The sequence below is a fragment of the Pantherophis guttatus genome, chromosome 5 (assembly GCF_059756535.1).
Source record: "Pantherophis guttatus breed Tessera chromosome 5, ASM5975653v1, whole genome shotgun sequence".
NCBI classification, from domain to species: domain Eukaryota; kingdom Metazoa; phylum Chordata; class Lepidosauria; order Squamata; family Colubridae; genus Pantherophis; species Pantherophis guttatus.
The window spans coordinates 52,204,339-52,227,684 of NC_142067.1; the positions used below are offsets into that span (position 1 = coordinate 52,204,339).

Consider the following 23,346-nt stretch of genomic DNA (forward strand, 5'->3'; position numbering starts at 1 on the left):
ATATATTAAATATATAGTGCAAGTGTACATTGAGTTGCATAAGCTATTGTCCCCTCCTGCAAACCCATTTTTTTCTTGCTTAATTTGTCAGAGAGTCAAAGCATCTACATTTCGTTCCAGTTGCTCCTCTTTTGGGGATGAGTTCAGGTAATCAATCCAGCTGTAGTTAACCACCGATAAACCCCTAGGGAAGATACCTGATCTTAGGAGGAGTATCAGCATCTTCAAAATAATCTTACCACTACAATCAATGATATCAATTCGTTTTGATAGCCAGTGAGGACAGCCTGGGTTATCCCAGGAAATGGTGATACAGCAATGGCTGAGCTATGCAAAAAAATCCTAGTGAAGAAAGGCTCCAAGGTATGGTGACCATACTTTATTGGAAAAAATAAAGGACAAAGGGGGGCAAAGTGGAAAAAAAAACATAAGAAGAAAAAAAAAGTGTATAATTTTGCTTTACAAAGCAAAATTCAACAGCAGAACCAAGTAAAACTTTACAAAACTCACATTTTAGTAAAAATGCCTAAAATCAAGCAGTATATGTTCAGTATATTTATTTTAAAAACACAATTCAATTTCTCAGAAAAATATAATAAATGATCCAAAGGTAGAATATTGTATATGCTTTGAGGCTGCAACTGGACAGTGTTGGAATAATATTGTGATCATGTTGCAATTAAAGATGAGTTAAACATTTCTCATGAGCTGAGGATGAGATGGAGACTCTGTCCTAGGATGTGGCAGAAAAGAGATATTTCCAAAGCATGATTGTGCTGCGTTTAGATGAAAAGGAGAAAAGACTTTAAAGGACTATATTCTCTCTTTTATTCATTAAACATGAAACTCGGTCAACTGAACATTCAAAAATGCATCACAAATACCATTGACTGGTGCTAATGGTTGATATGGGTTGCTGCCAGCATCCTAGGTATCAACCAAGTACCTTCTTAAAATGTACGATGTTCCAAGTAGTGCAGTTTTTTGCAGTTCCGCTGGTGTTATTGCAGGAAGCTGCAATTTGTTGATGTATTTTATAAAATTCTTGGACATGGTAACAAGTGCCCCGATGACAGTGGGTATCACTCTTATATGTTTCATCCATAGCCGGGTAGTTTCGATGGCCAGGTCGCGATATTTCATGATTTTTTCCAGTTCTTTTTCTTCGACTCTGGCATCTCCTGGTACTGCAATGTCAATAAATCGTACGTTTCGGTTTTCGACAACTGTGATATCTGGCATGTTGTGTTCCAAGTGACGATCTGTCTGTATTCAAAAGTCCCACAACCTTCTCATTTTCTATAACTTTTTCCACTTTATGTTCCCATGACTTTTTGGATACAGGCAAGTCGTAAAGAGAAAGTACTTTAAAGGACTATATTATTATTATTATTATTATTATTATTATTATTATTATTATTATTATTATTATTATTATTATCACCATCATCATCATTATTATCATTATCGTTATATTATTATTATTTAATCTTTAGTGAGATTCACAGCCTTTGAGGCTGGTTAATAGCTCAGCAGTTTGAGTCCTAACCAAGGACCTAGGAACTGTTAAGGTATCGTTGGAGGATGTAAGCTGTTCCGAGTAAGGTGGTTTTTTGTAGAGTCAAAATGTTCAAGTCCGGTAAATTTAGAATTTCTAAATAGCGGGGTAGCCCTTTGGGTATTGCCCCAAGGGCTCCAATTACAATCGGGACAACACACAATTTCTTTTTCCACAGTCGCTCAACTTCAATTTGCAAGTCCCGGTACTTTGTGATTTTTTCTTGCTGCTTATCTTCAATCTGTGCATCATCAGGTATTGCAATGTCAATGAACCATACTTTTTTCTTTTCAACTATTGTTATGTCGGGTGTGTTGTGGACCAAGTGCCTGTCAGTCTGAATCCTGAAGTCCCACAAGATCTTGAGTTTCTCATTCTCTAAAACTTTCTCAACCTGATGTTCCCAGTGGTTTTTGCTATACTCAAATCCAAACTTCTGGTACAATTTCCAGTGAATGATCTTAGCAACGCGGTCATGGCATTGTAGGTAGTCAGTTTGTGAAATTATTATCATTATCATTATTATTATTATTATCATTATTATTATTATTATTATTATTATTATTATTATTATTATTATTATTATTATTATTATTATTATATGCAGATGCTTGCTCCATCTTGCATGATATTGAAAACAGAAGTGAAAACTTAGTTAATACACTTCCTCTTTATGGAATGAAATAAATTAATATCCTTTCTCTTCATGTTTGGCTTTTTAAAACAAGGACCTTCCTGATTTTGAAAGGAAAGACAGTAATCTCAAGGAGACTATTTCTGTTTTTTGTTCCACTAACTTAACTATGAGAAAGATCCAACTCACTCTAGGTTTGCCAGCATTACAACTCCTTTGCACCTACACTTTCCTCAAGCAATGCTGTGATTTGGTTTCTACAAGGTTAGATATCCACAATCTCAAACCGCAATCCTCCTATCCTCTTCGCCCCACTCTGCAAGACACACAGCCTCCCGCCTCTCCACCTCCATCCTCTGTGTAATTTACACGTCGCTTTATTTGCTTCAAATGCCCAGAAAGACAAGAGTCGGTGATGGGGCCCAAGGAAAAAAAAACACATCAGGCTTTGCAGCGGCTCCTACCGAGCCGTTCCTTCGCCCACGCTTTGGAAAGGAACCCAAAGGTAGCAGCACCTATAGAAGCTGCTGCTCCGGCGACGAAGGTGGAGCTTTGATGCGGGGTGCGGGCTCGGCAGACGGAGAGAGCGCACTCGGGGGCGGAGGCGCTTTGTTTTTCCCCTTCCGTAACTACGGAAAGAGGGATTTCCCTGGTTTGTTAGCGCGGCGGCCCCGCTCCCTCACTCGTTCGGGCGGGGCCAAGGTTCACCTGGAGCTCGAGAAAAGGAAACGCGGCAGTGTGGTAGAAAAAGTGCGGTGAGTTCCGGGTAATGGGGGAAACAACGCGCAACAAAGCGAAGGCAGACAGCGAAAGCGTCCCAGAGTGACGAGGCGTTGGCAAGAAGTGGGCGCCGCAGCCTGTTCCTGAGGAATTCACCACGGGAGCTCGACGGGGCCGCGTGCACGTCGCGTAGAGGACTCCTTACCTCAAAAGAGGCGAGGCAGAGCCAGGACGGCGGTCGGCTATGGTAGCCGAGAATGGTCCCGACGAGAAGCTGGTGGTGTCTAATTTGCGTCTGCGTCTTCTGGCCAAGTAAGGAGGGTAAAGGAGGAGCGAACCTAGATTGGAAAAGGCGCGGGTTTTTTCCCCGCAGCCCTTAGGAGTAGGCAGAGGGGGCCTCTGGAAAAGTTCGGCGGTCTTTCTCTGGCCGAAAGTGGCGGCAGCGTTCGCCCCTCCTCACCTGTTAAACGGTGCGCTCGATTGTTACACTTGATCGCGAATGGGAGGGATGGGGCATGGCGGGTAGGTCCTTAAGTGGCTTGACAGAACTTGCTAGTTACTGCTGGTTAAACATAACGTGGTCACCCTAATGGATGGATAACACAGCTATTCAGACAAGGGAGAAAAAGATCCTGTGTGGGGCATGTCAGATGGTACCCATCAGTGGAAATGGGAAACTCTGGCTTTGTGGGGTTTTTTGAGCATCTTGGTTTCAAATGTCTATGGGGATTCTCAGTCTCCAGGTCATGGTTGTCCCAAAGCTGCTTTTTCAAAAGGCAACTGAACTTTGTTTTTTCTTGAAGACATTTCACTTCTCATCCAAGAAGCTTCTTCGGTTCTGACTGAATGGTGGAGATCGAAAGGATTTATATTCTCTGTCCGTTAGCACTCTTTCTGAGAGTCGTTGAGGCCACTTGGAGGTTTATCTGAGGGCACAGATAAACCTCCAAGTGACCTCAATGACCTTCAGAAAGAGTGCCAACAACCAGATGACTGCAAGGAATATAAATCCTTCCATTCTCCACCATTCAATCAGAACTGAAGAAGCTTCTTGGATGAGAAGCCAAATGTCTTCAAGGAAAAACAAAGTCCAGTTGCCTTTTGAAAAAGTATCTTTGGGTCTCGGTTCCAAGTCTTCTTTGAATTTTAATTGAAGGTTTTATCAAGGCAGTGGTGGATGTTGCCAGGACAGAAGAGCCATAATATTCCAATTCACAACTGCTTTCTCACCTCAGAGAAGAAACAAATTTCTCTGCAGTTATTCTTATAGGTTCACAAGTGAGCATCACAGTTACAAGTTTAATTTAATTGCTTCAGGAACATAGTTATTACAGTACTATATTGGCATCATCATCATCATCACCATCATCACAAATAATGCTCTTTGGGCTCTTAAATTAAGCTCATTCAATTGGCTAGTCCAGCAAGTGGAAAACAGAAAATGAACACCTAGATAAGTAAAGATTCTTACCTGCTCAGTAAGTCTCGCATTGAACTTATATCTAATTGGTGACTAAAGAAACTTTCTTGAATGCTTTACCTCCATTTTACTGTCACCCTTTGATACCATCAACCATGGTATCCTTCTGGAGTTGCTTGGGGGTTGGGAGTAGGAGTTTCTATGTCCATGATGGTGAACCTATGGCACACGTGCCAGAGGTGGCACCGCAGAACCCTCTCTGTGGGCATGTGCCCAGTCACCAGCTGCTCTTCTGGTTTCCAGTGCGCCAGCCAGCTGGTCTTCTCGGGTGCCAGAGTGCCGGAAAATGGTCTGAGAATGGCCAAAAACCAGGCAATTTTTCAGGCATTTCCAAGCCGTTTTCAGGCTGTTTCCTGGCCATTTTCCCGGCCATTTTCCGGCTGTTTTTTGGGCCATTTTTGGCCCAAAATCCCTCTGTCTCCACAATGTGGTCAAGGCAGTTTTGGTGTCAAAAGTGGGCGAAACCTCAACTAAGATGAACTTAGAGCATTTGTTCAACCTGTTTCTGAATTTCATCACCATTAATTCAAGCATGTTGCCTAGAGAAGGGATATTAGCTTCAACCTTTAGTTCAAATCTTCTGATGCAGTGATTAGGAGTCAGAGGAGGGGAATGTTCTCTTCTATGGCTACATTTACTGGATAGAACTCCTCTTTAATACAAAGAGGAATTTATAACCTGTTTCATTAAACATAAAAGGCCATGAGGTGAAAAGGGCAGAATAACAGGTGTTTTACCACCTACTTTGTCCTCGTTGTCAGGTCTTAAGGATTGAAAGCCTGCCAAAGATATTGGCCCACAATGTATTTTGTTTATCTTTGCAGAATAAACAGGAGAAACAGGCATGGCAATATGATTGATTTCATCATCAAATATCTAGCCAACATCTCAGCAAGCTATCAAAGCTTCCATATGATTTAGCTTGGTCAGATCTCAAAATGCTTGGAATTATGTAGAAAAGTTTTGCTATGTAACAGTGGAATGATCCTCAAAAAAAGAAATTTTATTTTTCCCATACACTACCATGTACAATAGTACAAGTAATAATGAAGTCTTATCAGTAGTTGATCAGATTTAAAGCATGTTTTTTTTCTCCCATCTTTCCCAATTCGTTTTTTACTTTCAGTTGGGATATAACGTATATCAAACAACAACATAGACTCTGGATAGTAGGATAGGAACATTTAGAAGCATTTATGTAAAGATCCATTATCCATAAAGTGGATAATGACTTCAGCACTAGTACTTCCTGTACTGCTAGTATTTCCTTTGATGAAAACAGGTGCTCTCCTGGTTTCTCTTGGGCACAATGTATTCATTTCTTTCCCAAGAGAAGATCATTCCTATCTGCAGCAGCAGAAACAAAGATAAAAGGTTTTTAAAAGTGTTTTTTGCCAGTGGCTCTAGGATGTAACCTATTTGGGTTTCTATTTCCATATTCATTTGGTAGCATTTGGGTAATGGCAAAACCAGTTTCCAGTCATGTCATTCAGGAGGTTGCTTAACTCAGAAACCTCCCTCTGATTTATGAAAATTCGTTGTGCTCAGCCTCTGAACTGAAAGACCTCATGAATTTCAGGAATCTTCAAAATGGCAATATGATTCAAAGTTTTGACACCATGTTTATTCTTTATTAACCAGCTGAGACTTGTACTTGAAAATTTTGGAAATTATATCAATATAAACAATTATATATATTTATATGTTGAAACATACATATATGTGAATTGTTTGTCCTGCCAGTGAAAGAATGTCAAAATCATGCATTGAACAGTATTTCTTCTTTGCATATTACAGTACATGCAATTATCCAAGAGCCTCAAAACATACGATTAAATTCAGTTATGCTTAATAGTGTTCTCCTGTGGGATCCATCAAATTTTTCTGAAGGAAATGTAACTTATACAATTCAATATGAAAGGTAAATGTGGTAAGAATGGATAGTTTTCACAATACATATGAAAAATGTAATATGTTTCTTTTATGCTATTCACATCTCCTTATACAGCTGAAAGTATATTCTAGTTTATTCTCTCAATTTATCCATTTATATGGGAGGAAAATTCTTTGGATAACAACTTATAATATGAAATTTGAATTCTATTGTGCATATATTAAGAAAACATTTTAAAAAACAAAATATCAGGTATATTATCAAATATATCAGGTATTTTATGGATATATAATTATGATGTCTTCACATGCAACCTCTTCTGATTGCTTCTTTTACATCTTTTCCTTAACAGAGAATATCTGCTAAGAATGAAACAACAAAGTATAAAATGCCTTGTAACTGAAAATGATAGGAACTGTGTAAGGAACTATCCCATTGCTTCAACTTTTTCATTAAAAATTAATTAATTTAATATTTCTACCCAATCTATCTTAATATATTATAAGGAGCTGGTAATTGTAAAGCATCAAGTAAACTGTGGAAAAAGAATCAGTCTGGTGAAGTGGTTAACACACCAGGCTAGAAACCAGACTGAGTTCTAGTCCTGCCAGCTGAGTGGCCTTGGGCCAGTCACACTCTCTGAGCCCTAGGAAACAGTCAATGGCAAACCACTTTTGAAATTCACATTCATCCTTGACCCTATCTCATCTTATTTTACCAGACACATTGCATTCACATTATTTTTATGTTCCTCCTAACAATCTAATTCCCATTTGCATGCAACAAAGTGCAGGAAAAATACATTATTATTTACAGACATTTTATTTATTTTTAAAAACATAAGTTATTTACATCTCACAGTGTCTTTTAAATCTCAAAATGTTTTTATCCATTTCTTTTCCTTAATCAGCATTTTGCCAAGGCATAAAAATTAATCTACTTGCTGCAGTTCGTTGCACTTATTATCACATGCATTTATTTGTTCATGCCATTTTTCGGCCAACATAATTATCTTTGATACGCTAATTTACAGATCCATAATCCATATTGTATTATACTATATTGTGTTTAGTTGCTAAATCTTGGCAACCCCCTGGACCATAGCACGCCAGGCCCCTTGTCCTCCCAGAGTTTGCACAAATCCATGTCCCTTGCATTGATGACACTATCTAACCATCTCATCCTCTGCTGTCCCCTTCTCCTTCTGCCCTTAATCATTCCCAACATCAGGGACTTTTCCAATGAATCCTTCCTTATTTGGTGGCCAAAGTATTTGAACTTCAGCTTCAGTATCTGTCCTTCCAAAGAACAGTCGGTGTTGATTTCCTTTAGGATTAGCTTATTGTATACTGAGTGTAAATCATTTGAGTTCTCAGCCAACAGTCCACTATTGTATGTATACAAAAGTTCATGCATTTGTGTCCCTAAGCCAGGGGTCAAATGCTCCCGGTTCAGACCGGATCGCCCGATCCAGTAGCGATGGAGGCAGGTGGTTCGGAGAACCGGTAGCAAAAATCCCTGCCCACCCCATGCCCAGCTGAGCCGCGTGATCATCAGAAGCTTTTTTTTTTTTACTTTTAAAAGCATTTTATCTACAACCTCTTTGGCAGAAGGCGGCAACTCAGCTGGGATCGTCAGAAGCTTTTAAAAGAAAAAAAGCCTCTGCTGATCAGGCAACTCAGCTGAGATCATCAGAGGCTTTTAAAAGCATTTTTTTACAACCTCTTCGCCGAAGAGGTTGTAGAAAAAATGGTTTTAAAAGTAAAAAAAAAAAAAAAGTTGGCCACGCCCACCCAGTCACATTATCCATCCTCCCCCACCCAAGCCATGCCCACAGAACTGGTAGTAACAAATTTTAGATTTCACCACTGCCCTAAGCACATCCCTAACAACACTATACATTTTTTGCATATTTGTCAATGAATGCATTAAACAGCCTAGAGCAAATTACAGTACATATTCTTGCTTTACTCCCTGCTCACCACTCACCAAACATACCATTTATTTTCCCATCCTATGCTGCTCTTATATTTATACAAGAGGTTCCATAATTGAAGCTTATTGCTTTTATCCAATACTTTCTCTAAATCAACACACATTTTCTTGTTAACTTTCCTCAATACTTTATTGTTGTTTTAAAAATGGTCTGCATACCTGTTGCCTTGCATAAAGCCAAGCTGTACTTCCCAAATTTGGCTTCCCCCTTGTATCCTTTCAATACAATTTTTTTCAAACAACTTCCAGGAATTCTTAACCAACTAACTCCTCTTCAGTTTTTACACTGACACTTTCTTTTCCCTTTATATAAGATAACAATAATGGCATTCTTCCAATTTTTTTTATTTATTTATTTATATGCCGCCCTTCTCCGGAGACTCCGGGCGGCTTACAGTGCGTTAAGCAATAGCCTTCATACTTTTGTATATTTTATACAAAGTCAGCTTATTGCCGCCACAAACTGGGTCTTCAATTTACCTACCTTAGAAAGGATGGAAGGCTGAGTCAACCTTGAGCCTGGCAGGATTCGAACTTACTTTAATTGCAGACAGCTGGTGTTAAATTACAGTGCTTTTAGTCTGCAGAGCTATCCAGGCTCCAATTCCCAGGAAGAGATGCTGCTTAGCCACTCTACAAAGATTTTAACATTTTTCCAGTTACACCATCTGCATATGAAGCTTTTACCATTTTTTAAAACATTCTCATAGCAGTTGATTTCTTTTCTATCCATTTTTCCTTTTCTTTTACTGTGCAATGCAACACTATTAAACTCACATAAATCTGTAACATATGTTTCTAGCACTGTTTCACTTTGATTCCACCCAAATAAATTCACTTTTATTTTTTAACTATATTCATTCTGCTGGAGGTTTATTGCAAAACTTCAGTTTTGTTATCATTTTAGCAGTCATTCTCTTTTATTCATTTTTCCTCATATATAGTCTCTTTTATTTCATTATCCTATAAAGCATCCTTTTCATACTTTACCATTAGTGTAACTCCAGACACTTTTAGGGCACTTTGTAACAGCTTCCTCATTAACTTTCTTTATGTTTTGCATTAATTCTGTTAGGAGATTAACCAATTTCTAACACTAGTTCACAGATAATTTCTAGTCATAATTCTTGCAATTACAGGTAGTCCTCGATTTACAACAGTTTGTTTAGTGACCGTTCAAAGTTACAACGGTACTGAAAAAATTGACTTATGATAGTTTTTCACACTTACAACCTTTGCAGCATCCCCAGGATGGTTCATACTTATGACCATTGCTGTGTCCCAAGATCATGTGATTCCCTTTCAATCTCCTGATAAGCAAAGTCAATGGGGAAGCCAGATTCACTTAACAACCAGATTACTAATTTATTAATTACAGTGATTCACTTAACAACTGTGGCAAGAAAGGTAATAAAATGGAGCAAAATTCACTTAACAAATGTTTCACTTAGCAACAGAAATTTTGGGCTCCATTTTGATCGTAAGTCGAGGACTACCTGCACTCAAGTTTTATTTTTTCACTTCTTTCCTTTTCTTTCAAGTTCATTTTCCCACAGATCCACTTCTGATGCTATCAAAAATAATCTGTCCCTCATTCAAAACCTCTCACCATGCAATTATTTATCAGCTTTACTCCATAGTACCAAGTCACCTTCATTTAGATTTATTGTAAATTTATTCCCTTATTAAAAAAAAAGAAGAAGAGTAGGTTAGGTTAATGATAAGGACAAAATAATTGGGTTTGCAGATTTGGCTATTATTTTTTTCAAGGTCGACTCAGCCTTCCATCCTTTCTAAGGTGGGTAAAATGAGGACCCGGTTTGTGGGGGCAATAAGCTGACTTTGTATAAAATATACAAAAGTATGAAGGCTATTGCTTAACGCATTGTAAGCCGCCCTGAGTCTCCGGAGAAGGGCGGCATATAAAAATAAAAAAAATAAAAAATAAAAAAACAACTACAGTTCTCTTGGTCAATCCTAAATATTAATAAACCTCAAACCTGAATATTTAAGAAAGTAAAAATGGAGTTTTGACTTTCTTAGGAGAATATCTATGTGTGCACAATTATTGGGAAACTATTAGTGTGCAGAATTATTATGTAACTAAATGAAGAATGAAAATTTGCCCATCTCATTTATTTGCATCTGTTAAAGTGAGGATAATAAACAACTGAAAATGTACAAATAAACATTTCTGACATTTCAAAACAAAAAATCAGTGACCAATATAGCCACCCTTCTTTTCAATAACAGTCATAATCTTTCCATTCATGGAGTCTGTCCGTTTCTTAATCTGTTGGTGATCAACTTTTTGTACAGCAACAACCACAACTCTCCCCAGACACTCTTCAACAGATGTACTGTTTTCATTCCCTGTAAATCTCCTGTTTAAGGGCCCACAAGTTCTCAATAGGATTTAGGTCAGGTGAGGAAGGGGATCATGTCATTATCTTTCATCTTTAATGCCTAACCTTTATTGCCTAACCTTTATTGCCTAACCACGCAGTGGAGTACTTTGATGCATGCGATGGAGCATTGTCCTGCATAAAAATCTTCTTGAAACATGCAGACTTTTTCCTGTACCACTGCTTGAAGAAAGTGTCTTCTAAAAACTGGCAGGAGGTTTGGGAGTTGATTTTGAGTCCATCTTCAACCTGAAGAGGTCCAACTAGCTCATCTTTAGTACCAGCCCATACCAGTATCCCACTTCCACCTTGCTGGCGTCTGAGTCAAAGTGGAGCTCTGTGCCCATTACTAATCCAGCCACGGGCCCATCCATCTACTCCGTCAAGAGTCACTCTCATCTCATCAGACCATAAAACCTTTGAAAAATATGTCTTCAGATATTTCTTGGCGCAGTCTTGCTGTTTCACTTATGTGTCTTGTTCAGTGGTAGTCGGATTTCAGCCTTCCTTACCTTGGGCATGTCTCTGAGCACTGAACACCTTGAACTTCTGGGCACTCCAAGTAGGTTGCAGTTCTGAAATATGACAGCACTGGAGGATAATGGCTTCCTGATAGCTTCATGTTTGACTCTTTTCAAATCTTTGGCAGTTAAGATCTGTCTTTTTTTCTCAACACATTTCTTGCAACCCGGTTGACTATTTGCAATAAAACGTTTGATGGTTCTGTGATCACGCCCCAATATCTTAGCAATTTCAACAGTGCTGTATCTCTGAAAGACTTTTTACATTTTTCATTTCTCTGATTTTTCAGAGTCAGCTAAATATCTTTTTTGGCCCATTTTGTTTGAGGAAAAGAAGCTGCCTAATAATTATGCACACCTTGATATAGGGTTTTGATCTCCTTAAGGCACACCTTCCTTCATTACACAAATACACACTACCTGATATGCTTATATCCCCTAAGCATTCAAGTTTACACAGCTTCGAGGTGGAAAATATTAATAAAAATGTTGATATGGTCAAAATGCTCACTTGCCTAATAATTTTGTATATGGTGTACATCCCATTAATGAAGAAGTACTTTCAGAATACAAAAATTTTGGAGGAACTTTACAGTTAAGAATAACTTCATTGAAATCTCTTCATCATATATAGATATTAACAACCTTTTTCTAGAATATTATCTTCATTTGTACGTATTTATCTAAAGCTAAAAATCTTTAATATTGTTGTTAATTCTGTAAATTGCTTTTTAACTTTTAAACATGTTTTTTATTGGGATGTGTGTGGTTTAACTTTGTCCTTTTCTTTTTTATTCATTTCCATCTTTATTTGATAATGTTGTTTGCTTCAATTAAAAAGAATATAAATAAGGAAATACTTTTCTATGTAATACATCACAAATGAACTGTCAAATTAAATGGCTAAAGATCAGCCCTAATTTTTATCTAAAATTCATCCTGAATAAAAAGAACTTGACTTCTTAGTAGACAGGCATAAAATTTTTTTATTCTAATCAGTATAAGATGTTTCTGTTGATATAAATTAAATCTGCAAATGAATATTATTGTTCAGCATATGAAAGAAAGCTGTTTATCCTCATAGATAATTTTGTTTCCTTTTTTAAAAGTAGTTTGAAGTCAGATTTCATTGACTTGTGCCGAAGAATATACTTCACAGAGTGCAATATTTCAAATACACCTAAATACAGCCTTGCTAATTTAAGAATTAGAGCTGAATTTGAGAATAAACAATCACATTGGATATATTTTAACTTCACACCATTCAAGGACAGTAAGTTATTCTTTTAATTCCCTATTATAATGTATATAGCTTTGAAGTATTATAGCACAGAACTATTTTTACAACTGTCATGATGAGAGGATACTATTTTTTTAAAAAATGTCAGGTTTGAATCTTGTCGGACTTTACTATTCTAGTAAGGTATGGTGATAAGTTGCCACTGATATTTTATCAGGGTTAATAAAGTTCATCCACCCTCTTAATATTGGGACTAATGAATAGCTTTAACAAAGTTTGAGAATGAAAGGCTTAAAAGCCCTGCCTCCATCCTCCCCAGAAAAAGTTAAAATTAGGAAATAATAATATTACATATTTCACAGAAGCTGTTTCCTTTCTTGCAATTTACTTCTGCATATTTGCCCTGAGGAATTTGAATATTTTTATTTAGTAATAAAACATTGGTCTTAATTCTTAGTCCAAAATGAAACTAATCTCCTATATCACTTTATGTTCTCGATTAAAATCATTTTTCTTGCTTCAAGTGGCAGAGTTTCCTACAGAAACAAACTGTATTATTAAGAGGTCTCTCATATTGTTACCTCCCATAATCTCAGGTCAGCTGCAAAAATGCTTTAAAAGCCAGCTGTTCTTATCCTTTCTATCTGTTTTCAACAGAACACAGAAGTGAGAGGGAGGAGGATTTGAATAATGGCCAGGTGTCTGCAGGGCAGGCTTGAAAAACTAAAGATGATGTTATGACATTGCATTCAATGTTGTAATCTTTAATTATTTTGTTATGTTAACTTTTTAAAATTACATCCTGCAAGACACCCCTGGTAATAGGTATGCTGAATTGTTATAATATTCAGATCTTACATTACTGCCCCTTCCAAGCATCGTACTTGGGAAATTTAAAGACTTTTAACAAATTGTGGGAACCATGACAATATTTACTGCAATCCTGGGAGTCCTGTTTTTTTTATTTTACCACTGACTACTCAACCTGCTAATATCATTTCATCAAGTTTACCATTGAATCAAAGGCACATTTTAAAGATGCCTTCAAATATAAATGAGAAAAAAGTTCCTTCCTGATTTTTTTTCAGTGACAGTTCTGTGTTAATGTCAAAGACTTCTCAAAAGTACTTGCAAATATATAAAAAAGCTTGGTTTTAAGAAATCTCTAGAGAATTGATTATCAACCTTGAGTATCAGGAATAAAATTAGTAATAGACTTCATTCAAAATATAGGAACTGATTCAGACATACATGGAGCTCAGAGCATAGTACATTTAATTTATTCTATTTGCCAGAGATTGCAATCGAGTTGTGATAGTTTTGTGTATCTAAGTGAGCCATAATGCAAAAGTGAATACCTAAAGAAAATCTGAACAACAGTGACTGGCACAAACTTATCTAAACATTTGTTAGATGTTTCTTTGCTTGCACATGGCGTTTGCCTTTTGCCTTTTCTCACAATCACTTATCTGAATTGCTGGCTTTGGAATGCTATCCTCCCTTCTTCACTTCTGGAACTGCAAAAAGGCCTAACTAATGGGGGGGGGGGGGAGAGACAATGTTTGTTCTTTTTTTTAATCCAAACTTTTGCTCATCAGTAACCTGGACACCAACCTGAATCACCAAGATTGACTTTTCAAGTATTGCTTTAGTTCCTTTTTTTGTTGCTTCTTCTCAGATGTTCAAAGGTACTTTTTAAGAGGCAATTGGACTATCTGGTTTTTCTTTGAAGACTTTTCGCTTCTTCAGCTCTGGCTGGATGGTGGAGGAAGGATTTATACTCCTTGCAGATAGCTGGTCATTTGCATTCTTTTAGAGAATTGTTGAGGCCACCTGGAGGTGTCTGGATCACTTGAGTAGTGCAAATGGATGTGGAGCCTTTTTGGAACTGTTGAAAGGACTGCATTGTAGACTGGAGATAGATGATGTTGTATGCCTCCCCCTCTGTTGAGAGAGGGCTGTTCAATTTTGACACAGATGACCTCTTTGACCCCTCTTTCAAACTAGCCGTCCTTTCTGTCCAAAAGGTGGACTTTGCTGTTTTCAAACGAAACCGACCTTCTCTCTAACTTCCAATTCAGGTTCTCAAATATTTAATCTCCCAAAGTTTACCTGCCAGCTTGTTAGTGATCCCAGGGAGTTTAGAGTGGGTTTCCCCCACTCCATTTCACCATGTGCCTGGGGCCTCCCCAGGGGCAGGGGAGGAATTACATATACAATGCTATAAGAATTGTGTTCTCAAACATGGCGGTTCACCCTGCCAGTGGAAACAGAGCATGCAATACAGATATCAGCAATAATATTGTCTCTGTAAACAACTTGATGGTTTTGGACTGAATTCTATAATTCTGAATCTGCTGTTTCTGTTAACCTAATTCTTATTCCAAATGTCTCTTGTCTGGGATTCAGCTGTTTAAAAGTTCAATGGCAGGATTTCAAAGCTGGTCTTAGTGTTGGCAGATATTAAAACCTGAGAAAATAAGCCTAATTGATTTTTTAAAAGTTTAATTGACTTGAACTGGGATCAAATACACTATTGGTATTTTTATCCTTTATTTAAATTTAAATATTTTTCTATTAATAAATAATTGCAGAAAGCAGTCAAAATAAGACTATCCAGCTCTCCATAACCTTAGTGAATGAGACAAAGTGGTCACATGATTAAAAAAAAAAAGAAACCTCTGTAAAAGCCTATTTCCTTAGCAAATCCTACTTTAGCCACTTGCTTTTTAAGTTCATGCATATATGGGACGTGGTGGCTCAATGGCTAAGATGCTGAGCTTGTCAATCAAAAAGTTGGCAGTTCAGCGGTTTGAATCCCTAGTGCTGTGTAATGGGGTCAGCTCCTGTTACTTGTCCCAGCTTCTGCAAACCTAGCAGTTTGAAAGCACGTAAAAAATGCAAGTAGAAAAATAGGGACCACCTTTGGTGGGAAGGTAACAGCGTTCCGTGCGCCTTCGGTGTTTAGTCATGCCCGCCACATGACCATGGAGACGTCTTCGGACAGCGCTGGCTCTTCAGCTGTGAAATGGAGATGAGCACTGCCCCCTAGAGTCGCGAACGACTAGCATATATGTGCAAGGGGAACCTTTACCTTTACCTTATACATGTTGCTAAAGAAATTTCTTACTTGGTACTATTTCTTAATATTTTGTGGTCATGTATTGTTTTGAGATAATAGGCATAAATTCTTTTGATGCATTTTTCTCACCGTGTTTTGAGAAACTATGAGAGATGATGGGTTATTTTGATAGCCATTTGCTGATTATTTTTCTAAAACTAGCATTAATAATTGCATTTGAAGTATGCTACGATTGCAGGGAGCTAAGTCTTCTAATCATACGTTCAGTTTTTTAATGCACTTTCCTTTACATATGCAGCAGATTCCAGTCACAAACAGGGGAGCCACAAACCTTCTGTTTAATAAAAGCACAGGCTAGTAAAACTCAATATTCAGGGCTGTTGCTTAGCATCTTTAGGAAAAAGAAACAGAGATCAAGAAGAGCAGGTAGGCATAGGGTGTAAAATGTAAGGAAAAGCACAAGAATATTAATTTGTTGAGTAATTGTTGCTGGGTAAGTATGAAAAATATACAATTATATTTTAATTTTTTAAATGAATAAATAGGAAAGAAGATAATTAAATGTCATGCTGTATATTTAAGTGGATTATAGAAAGAGTAAAAATAAGTATCTTCTTTTGTTTCCTCCAACTCATTTAGCAATCATTATACCCCCTATTGTACAAATTATACCCAGAAAACCTGGAATCTTGGATGTTTATCTCCAAAGCCCTCCTGTTATACTAAATGATAACAGATACTCCTTGAAGGATTTTTATGGTTCAATGGTTTACAAGATAAAAATTTGGATGAATGCTAGTGAACAGGTAATATTTGATGACATGTGGAAGTGGGCTTCTTTGATGCTTAAATATACTTTTCTGTATACAATAAATAGAGAAAAACTCTGATTTTTTTTAAATAAATAGCAAAAGGATGATTAAAATTTTGATTTTAGAAAGTTACAAATAGACTAAAGATCCAGATAACTTTGAAATAAAAATTTGGAATGAATTATAAAAAATTCTTCCTATGGGAAAATGCTTTTCTTTTGTTTTGTTTTAAATAAGATAAGATTGGAAAATTGGACATTTAAAGGCAACTAGAAGGAACTAAAAATGCAACTAAAGGCAAAGTACATTCAAACGCAACTTATAGATTGGAACAAAATAATGGGCAAAACATTGGATATTTTTGAACAATGGATTTAGATATTAATTTTAATAGTGTCTGCCTTTATACAGTGTGTTTAAAAAAACAAGCTCTACCTGACAAGAGTGGCTTGAAAGTGGATTTAAAAATGACAGGCTACAAGAATGACATGGTAGTGTTGTAGCATGTTTTTTCAATGTTTCATCATTGTGACTACAGGGCTACTATATTAACATGAGTTGACATACTTTTGGAACAGGATTTCTAACCTGGGCACTCTTCAGATGTGTAGAGTCCAAGATGCAGAATTCCCTAACCAACATTGCCATTGTTGAGAAAGTAGAATTTGATTTAGACATATATCTGGGTTAGGAAAGGCTGTTGTGAACTCTAGCAGTAGAAATGTATTGAGATTGTCAATTGAAAATAAAACTCCTATGATTTGATTATATTGTGATTTTCTGTTTCTTTCCAATTAGGTTATTACCAATGTGACTACACCACATACTTTATATGTAATATCTGGCCTAGATACTGGAATAACATATTGTCTTAAGGCTCAAGTATTTATTGAAGAATTGAATAAACCTGGAGAGTGGAGTAAAGCCACTTGTACCCAAACAATTAATAGTACTAATATAGTAGGTAAGAGCCCCAACCCCACCAGTCTTTAAGAAGGCTCTGAAGATCTGATTCTTCCGGTTGACACTGGGCCAGAATGATATATAAGCTGATTGCAATATGAGTTCTGCATTTTGTCCCTGGTGTGGTATATTTTATTATTTTGTCTTTTTCAGTTATTTTTTTTAAATCTTGTTAGTGCCCCGAGTGATTAATTGAATGGGCTACCATATAAACTGAACAAATAAATAAACTATAAACCATTGCAAGTATCCTTTTGAAACCTTTAGCTGTCTAGAGTGTTCTATGGATAGAATTTTGAAACCTAAATTGTAACAATAAATAACTATTTAAATCTTGGGTTTTGCAATAGGGCAGGGGTGGGCAATTGTGGCCCTTTTACAACCTATGGACTTCAATTCCCAGAATTCCTGAGACAGCTTCTGGGAGTTGAAGTCCACAGGTTGTAAAAGGGCGACAGTTGCCCACCCCTGCAATAGGGCAAAGCCAGCATACAACCTGTTGTTGTTTCTTCTCTGCAGCTCACATTAGATATACAGTAATGCTGTTCACAACTATGAAACTAAAGATATTATTAGATTTCAAGCTATATGCATTATGTGTTCCATAATAAATAAATAGAACAATTTTGTTTTTTTCTTCCTTGCAGGGACAGATCAAGTAACAGTGACGGTTATTTTCCTAACAGTATTGGCATTCATTTTTTTCTGCTGTTGTATGATTGGTTGTACTTATCGCTGGATTAAATATTGCTTTTTCCCTTCATATTCTTTGCCACAACATTTCATTCAGGTTTGTATATTCCTCACTGTCTGGGTGTCTGTGTCTGTGTAAAAATAATTAGTATATTTTACCAAACCGAATGTGATGCCTACTGAAGCAGAATGGCCCATGAATGTTGTTCTGAAGTGTCAGAGTTACAAGCTTTGAGTAAACAACTCTGCTTTCATGGTCAAAGATGTAGACAACAGTGTTTCTCAAACTTGGCAACATTAACTTGTGTGAACTTTAGTTTCCAGAATTCCTAGCCAAACATGTTTTTTAAGAATTTAGCTATGTTGGCTGAGGTATTCTTGGAGCTGAAATTATACTGTATATCTTAAAATTTGTGTGCTGCTCTAGAGAGCTACAGAATGCATCCAAGAACACTGTCTTTGTCTGTCTTTCTTTGTCTTTTATTAGATTTATATACCGCCCTACTCCCGAAGGACTCAGGGCGGTGAACAGGCACAAAATAAAATACATAAATACAAAAGTTAAAAGATATAATTAAAACCAGATTAAATAATTTAGCCCAAGACAATTAAAAATCCCAAAATTTAAAACAAATTAAAATTTCGATGTAAAAGAATTTTAAAACAGGGGAGAAAATTGGGCCAGGCCGGCTTGCTGGAATAGGAGAATCTTAAGAGCACGGCGGAAAGTGCGTAGATCCGGGATCCTCCGTATCTCTGGGGGGAGCTCGTTCCAGATAGTGGGTGCCCCCACAGAGAAGGCCCTCCCTGTGGGGGCTGCCAGTCGACATTGTTTAGCTGACGGCACCCGGAGGAGCCCCTCTCTATGAGAGTGTACCGGCCGGTGGGAGACTGCTTGTGGTAGTAGGCGGTCCCGTAAATAACCAGGTCCTAAGCCACGGAGCGCTCTAAAGGTGGTAACCAGAACCTTGAAGCGCACCCGGAAGACCACCGGGAGCCAGTGCAGCTCGCGCAGGAGAGGTGTCACACGGGAGCGTCATGTCGCTCCCATAACCACCTGCGCGGCCGCACTCTGCGCCAGTTGGAGCCTCCGGGTGCTCCTCAAGGGGAGCCCCATGTAGAGAGTGTTGCAGTAGTCCAGGCGGGAAGTGACGAGGGCATGAGTGACTGTGTGTAGGGAGTCCCGATCCAGAAAGGGACGCAACTGGCGAATCAGGCGAACCTGATGAAAAATCCTCCCGGTCACGGCCGTCAAGTGCTCTTCTAAAGACAGCCGTGAATCCAGGAGGACACCCAAGTTGCGAACCCTCTCCGTGGGGGCCAGCGATTCGCCCCCAATAGTCAGCGATGGCATCAACTGACTATATCGGGACGTTGGAAACCACAGCCACTCGGTCTTGGATGGGTTGAGCCTGAGCCTGTTCCTCCCCATCCAGATCCGCACGGCCTCCAGACACCGGGACATCACTTCAAGGGCATCGTTGGGGTGGTCCGGGGTGGAGATGTACAGCTGGGTGTCATCAGCGTACTGATGGTACTTCACCCCGAAACCACGGATGATCTCGCCCAGCAGCTTTACATAAATGTTGAACAAAAGGGGTGAGAGAACCGACCCTTGTGGCACCCCACATATGAGGGGCCTCGGGGTCGACCTCTGCCCCCCTGCCAACACAGACTGCAACCGGTCGGAGAGAAAGGAGGAGAACCACCGTAATACACTGCCCCCCACCCCTAACTCTTCCAATCGGTGCGACATGATACCATGGTCGATGGTATCAAAAGCCGCTGAGAGGTCTAATAGGACCAGGACAGAGGAGCAGCCCCTGTCCCGAGCCCTCCAGAGATCATCAACCAACACGACCAATGCCATTTCCATGCTGTACCCAGGCCTGTAATGTTACTGGAACAGATGTAGCTGAATCTTTTGGGTTAGAGGGAAACCTCCTAGAACAGCTAAAACAGTGGGTATTAATTGTTGTTTTTTAATAAAAATCCTGTATTATTTTTGTGTTGTCAGCCAAGTGTTCTCACAAATCTTCATTTGAGATTGCTTATGAGATTTGAAAGGTTCTACCATATAAAATTCTGCAGGAGTTTTTGTGACCTGAAAAGCTGATTTTTGCAATAGCCAATGAAGAGTGTGCTTGCTTTTCTTTCCACTGAGTAGTACAGCTCAAAACAGAGAAGCACAAATAACTTCCTGATTTCAATTCCCTGCATAATATTATCCATCAGTGCAGTCTTTCTCAACCAGGATTCTGAGTGGTCCCTAGAGGGTCCTTGAGAGATTGTGTTGGAAAAACACAAACATTATTTTTTTAACTTCATAAATTGCCAATACTAGCACTAGTGATGGAAATTTTTACATACCCTCTCTCAGCTTCAGACCTACCACTTCACTGTCATCATTGTAAATGTAAAATGTGGATTATATGGATTAGAAGTTAATTGTGTTGCAAAATCTTCATATTTTTTACAATTTTTATGCAGGGGTTCCTTGTGATCTCAAAATTATCTCAAGGATTCCTCCAGGGTAAAAGGGTTAGGAAAAGCTGCATTAGAAGCTTAGTGAGAGAGTAGAACTTAAAACGATTGTGCTGAGTCCTTTTTCTGTGGATGAGCAACTATCATTCATTTGCCTTGCTTGGCAAGATTCATGATAATGCAATTTGAGATTTTTTGCAAGTGTGCTGACAGTTAGCAAAAGAGAGTGATTGTGCAATGAATGCCTGATAGGTAATTTTTAATTATAAGTGAGTTTTTTAAAATATGACATTATTGGAATCTAACTGGCTGAATCCTCTGGAATGGGACTTCAGGGGGAACATTCTGATTTAAAATGTTTGTCAAAACAAGATGACTATTTCTAATCTGTTTCTTTGTCTTCATCCACAGTTTTTAAACCATCCTTATCATAGTTCACAATTTCTTGAATCCCAGTCACAGGGAGAGGATCATAACTATGATATGCTTACTGTTCTTTCGGAGAGGTCAAAACAGTGTAATAGTAAATCGGAAAATAAAATGAGCAACATAAAACAGGAGCTGCAAGGATCTCAAGAAGACACCATTAGACCTAAAGAAATTTCAAGTTGTACAACCTTGCTTCATGTTTGAAACTTGGGAATAATATACTGTACTTTAAGGAATTTATTGGAATTTACAAAATGACACTTAACACTTTGCACATTATCTAGTCATTAACAGTGGAGGTTTTTTACTTGATAAAAATTTTATATGATTTTCTATTTTTGAAATTTATTTATACTAAAGCCTTAATTTTAGAATAAAATGTAATAAGTAAACAAGTTCGTTATGAGAATAGTATAACATTTAAAATATTCTGAATATACTTTATTCAGTAGTATTTGCTCTTTTATTTTGAAGAGCATTTAACCAAAATAAAAGTATTCTTCTAGATTTTCATTTGTGTTTTATTTTTTATTTCATTCAGAGAGAGAGAAAGAATGATGAATCAGGAAAACAAACATCCATCCATAAACCAAGCATAATAAAAACTTCCATAACTACCTTTCATAAGTTTCATAATACTTTCTTGTACTTTATATTTTAACCCCTCATTTTCTTTAAAACCTCTTCCTTGCATTTATAAACAAATGTTTAACACTTCATCAAATTAATTAATTTATCAATTAAGAAAAATTCCATTAAGCGCTTAGAAAAAAATGAAAATATTAATCTTTAAGCCCTTCAAACATTATCCCTCAAATTAATTTCTTATCTTTTTCATCTTGATCATAATATCATAGCTTATCACTTTCTCTAAAAATACAATAAAACTCTCTTCTTCCCATATCTTACCCATAAACAATTCTTTAAAGCCTCACCATTCAATCCTAGTCAAGAAAAACCCATTAAAAGCTTTCAGAAAAGACAGTATCGTATACAATTTAATTTTGATCAAATAGGCCCACTTTGTAAGCCTTCATTTTAATTTTAAAGGTCTTGCTTATTCATTTTAGGTAATATCTCAACAACTTATTTCTTCTATTTTTTTGCTTTTTTCAATAATGCCTTCATGGGTACAAGTCACGCAGGGGTGGCTTCTAAAATTTTTTACTACCGGTTCTGTGGACGTGGTTTATTTTGTCATATCGTCACCACTACCGAACCGGGAGGAACCCATCACTTCCTTTGTAAATCCAAAGTAAAAAAATTGCCAGTCACTTTACTGAGTTTAAGATCCATGTATCGATGTCATTTTTCTGGTTTATATATATATAAATATATATATATAAATGTATATCCATTTTAACTAATGAAACGATAGCCAGTTTCATTTGTTGATATGGTATAACATCTTGGTTAATATCATTTTTAGATCCTGTAGTTTTAAATCCATATCTCAAAAGTCTGATTTTCAAGTTATATCTTCTATCTCTTCTTTTGTCCACTTTTATTAATCAGAAAGTCTAAAGAGTAAGTGCTGGATATCTTCTTGTCAAATATCTTTAAATTCTTGCAGAGTTAAAATATTTTTCTCCATTCTCTATTAGTGAGAATTGTTTAATTACAAAGTTTAATTCTTTCTGGTTGCCTGTAATAATTATCCTTCAAAGTATCCTCTCATCAAGTTTTTCTGTCATCCAGAATATTTCCTAAGAAGAGATTTCTTAGACTTAGACTCAGAACTTCATGTACTTTAATAAGATTTTAAACAAACAAAAAGAAATATGCTTATAACTTGTTTTGTGTCCAATCAAAATTGTATGCGTTAAAATATTTCCAAAATCAACATTCTAATCCAGTGGTTCCCAAACTTTTTTGGCCATGCCCCACTAAGCATCTCTAAAATCCTGATGCCCCACCAGCCCGGTGACATATAATTATTACTATTCAAAAAGTGAACTCCTACTCATGCGGAGGAAGCCTAAAAGGCCATTAACTTGGTTTAAACAAGATTCCAAATTCCACATTGGGAATCACTGTTTTAATCACTCTTTTGCTGCTTATTTCCAAATTTTAAAAAGTTATTAAGTTTTAAACTTACATAAATCTTCTTTCATTGTGGATTATAGGCAAACTATCTGGTGTAAGGAAATGTCCTTCTGAAAGTTCTTAATATCCGAAAAGTGATTTATAAGTCATTTCCAATAAAAGTGGTTAAGAGCAGAGGTGGATTCTACTTACCTTTACTACCGGTTCGCAACAGGGCCGCATGTGCATGCGCAGAAGCGTTTTGATGACGTCAGGGTCAGTGGGCGGAGCCTCCTGCCAGTTTTACTATGAACCAGGGGCAACCCACCACTGGTTAAGAGGAAAGATGGGCACACCCAGTCTCCTTATGAAAGGCTCTGACCACAGCTTGGACAAAGCTGTTTCTGCCAG

General features: G+C 37.4%; 1 protein-coding gene across 3 annotated transcripts; it reads left to right on the forward strand.

Moving 5' to 3' along the window:
- Positions 1–2,565: 2,565 nt before the first annotated feature.
- On the forward strand, positions 2,566–21,423 carry LOC117675794 (interleukin-10 receptor subunit beta-like). Of its 3 annotated transcripts, none has more exons than XM_034434825.3 (7): positions 2,566–3,224; positions 6,190–6,313; positions 12,317–12,480; positions 16,169–16,335; positions 17,140–17,305; positions 17,952–18,094; positions 20,893–21,423. In XM_034434825.3, the coding sequence occupies exons 1-7, from the start codon at positions 3,170–3,172 to the stop codon at positions 21,112–21,114; spliced, it is 1,041 nt and encodes a 346-aa protein (XP_034290716.1). In that variant the 5' UTR covers positions 2,566–3,169; the 3' UTR covers positions 21,115–21,423. The 3 variants fall into 3 exon arrangements, with proteins under 3 accessions (XP_034290716.1, XP_034290798.1, XP_034290867.1); XM_034434907.3 differs by having other exon boundaries at positions 12,320–12,480; XM_034434976.3 differs by having other exon boundaries at positions 2,722–2,947.
- Positions 21,424–23,346: the final 1,923 nt, after the last annotated feature.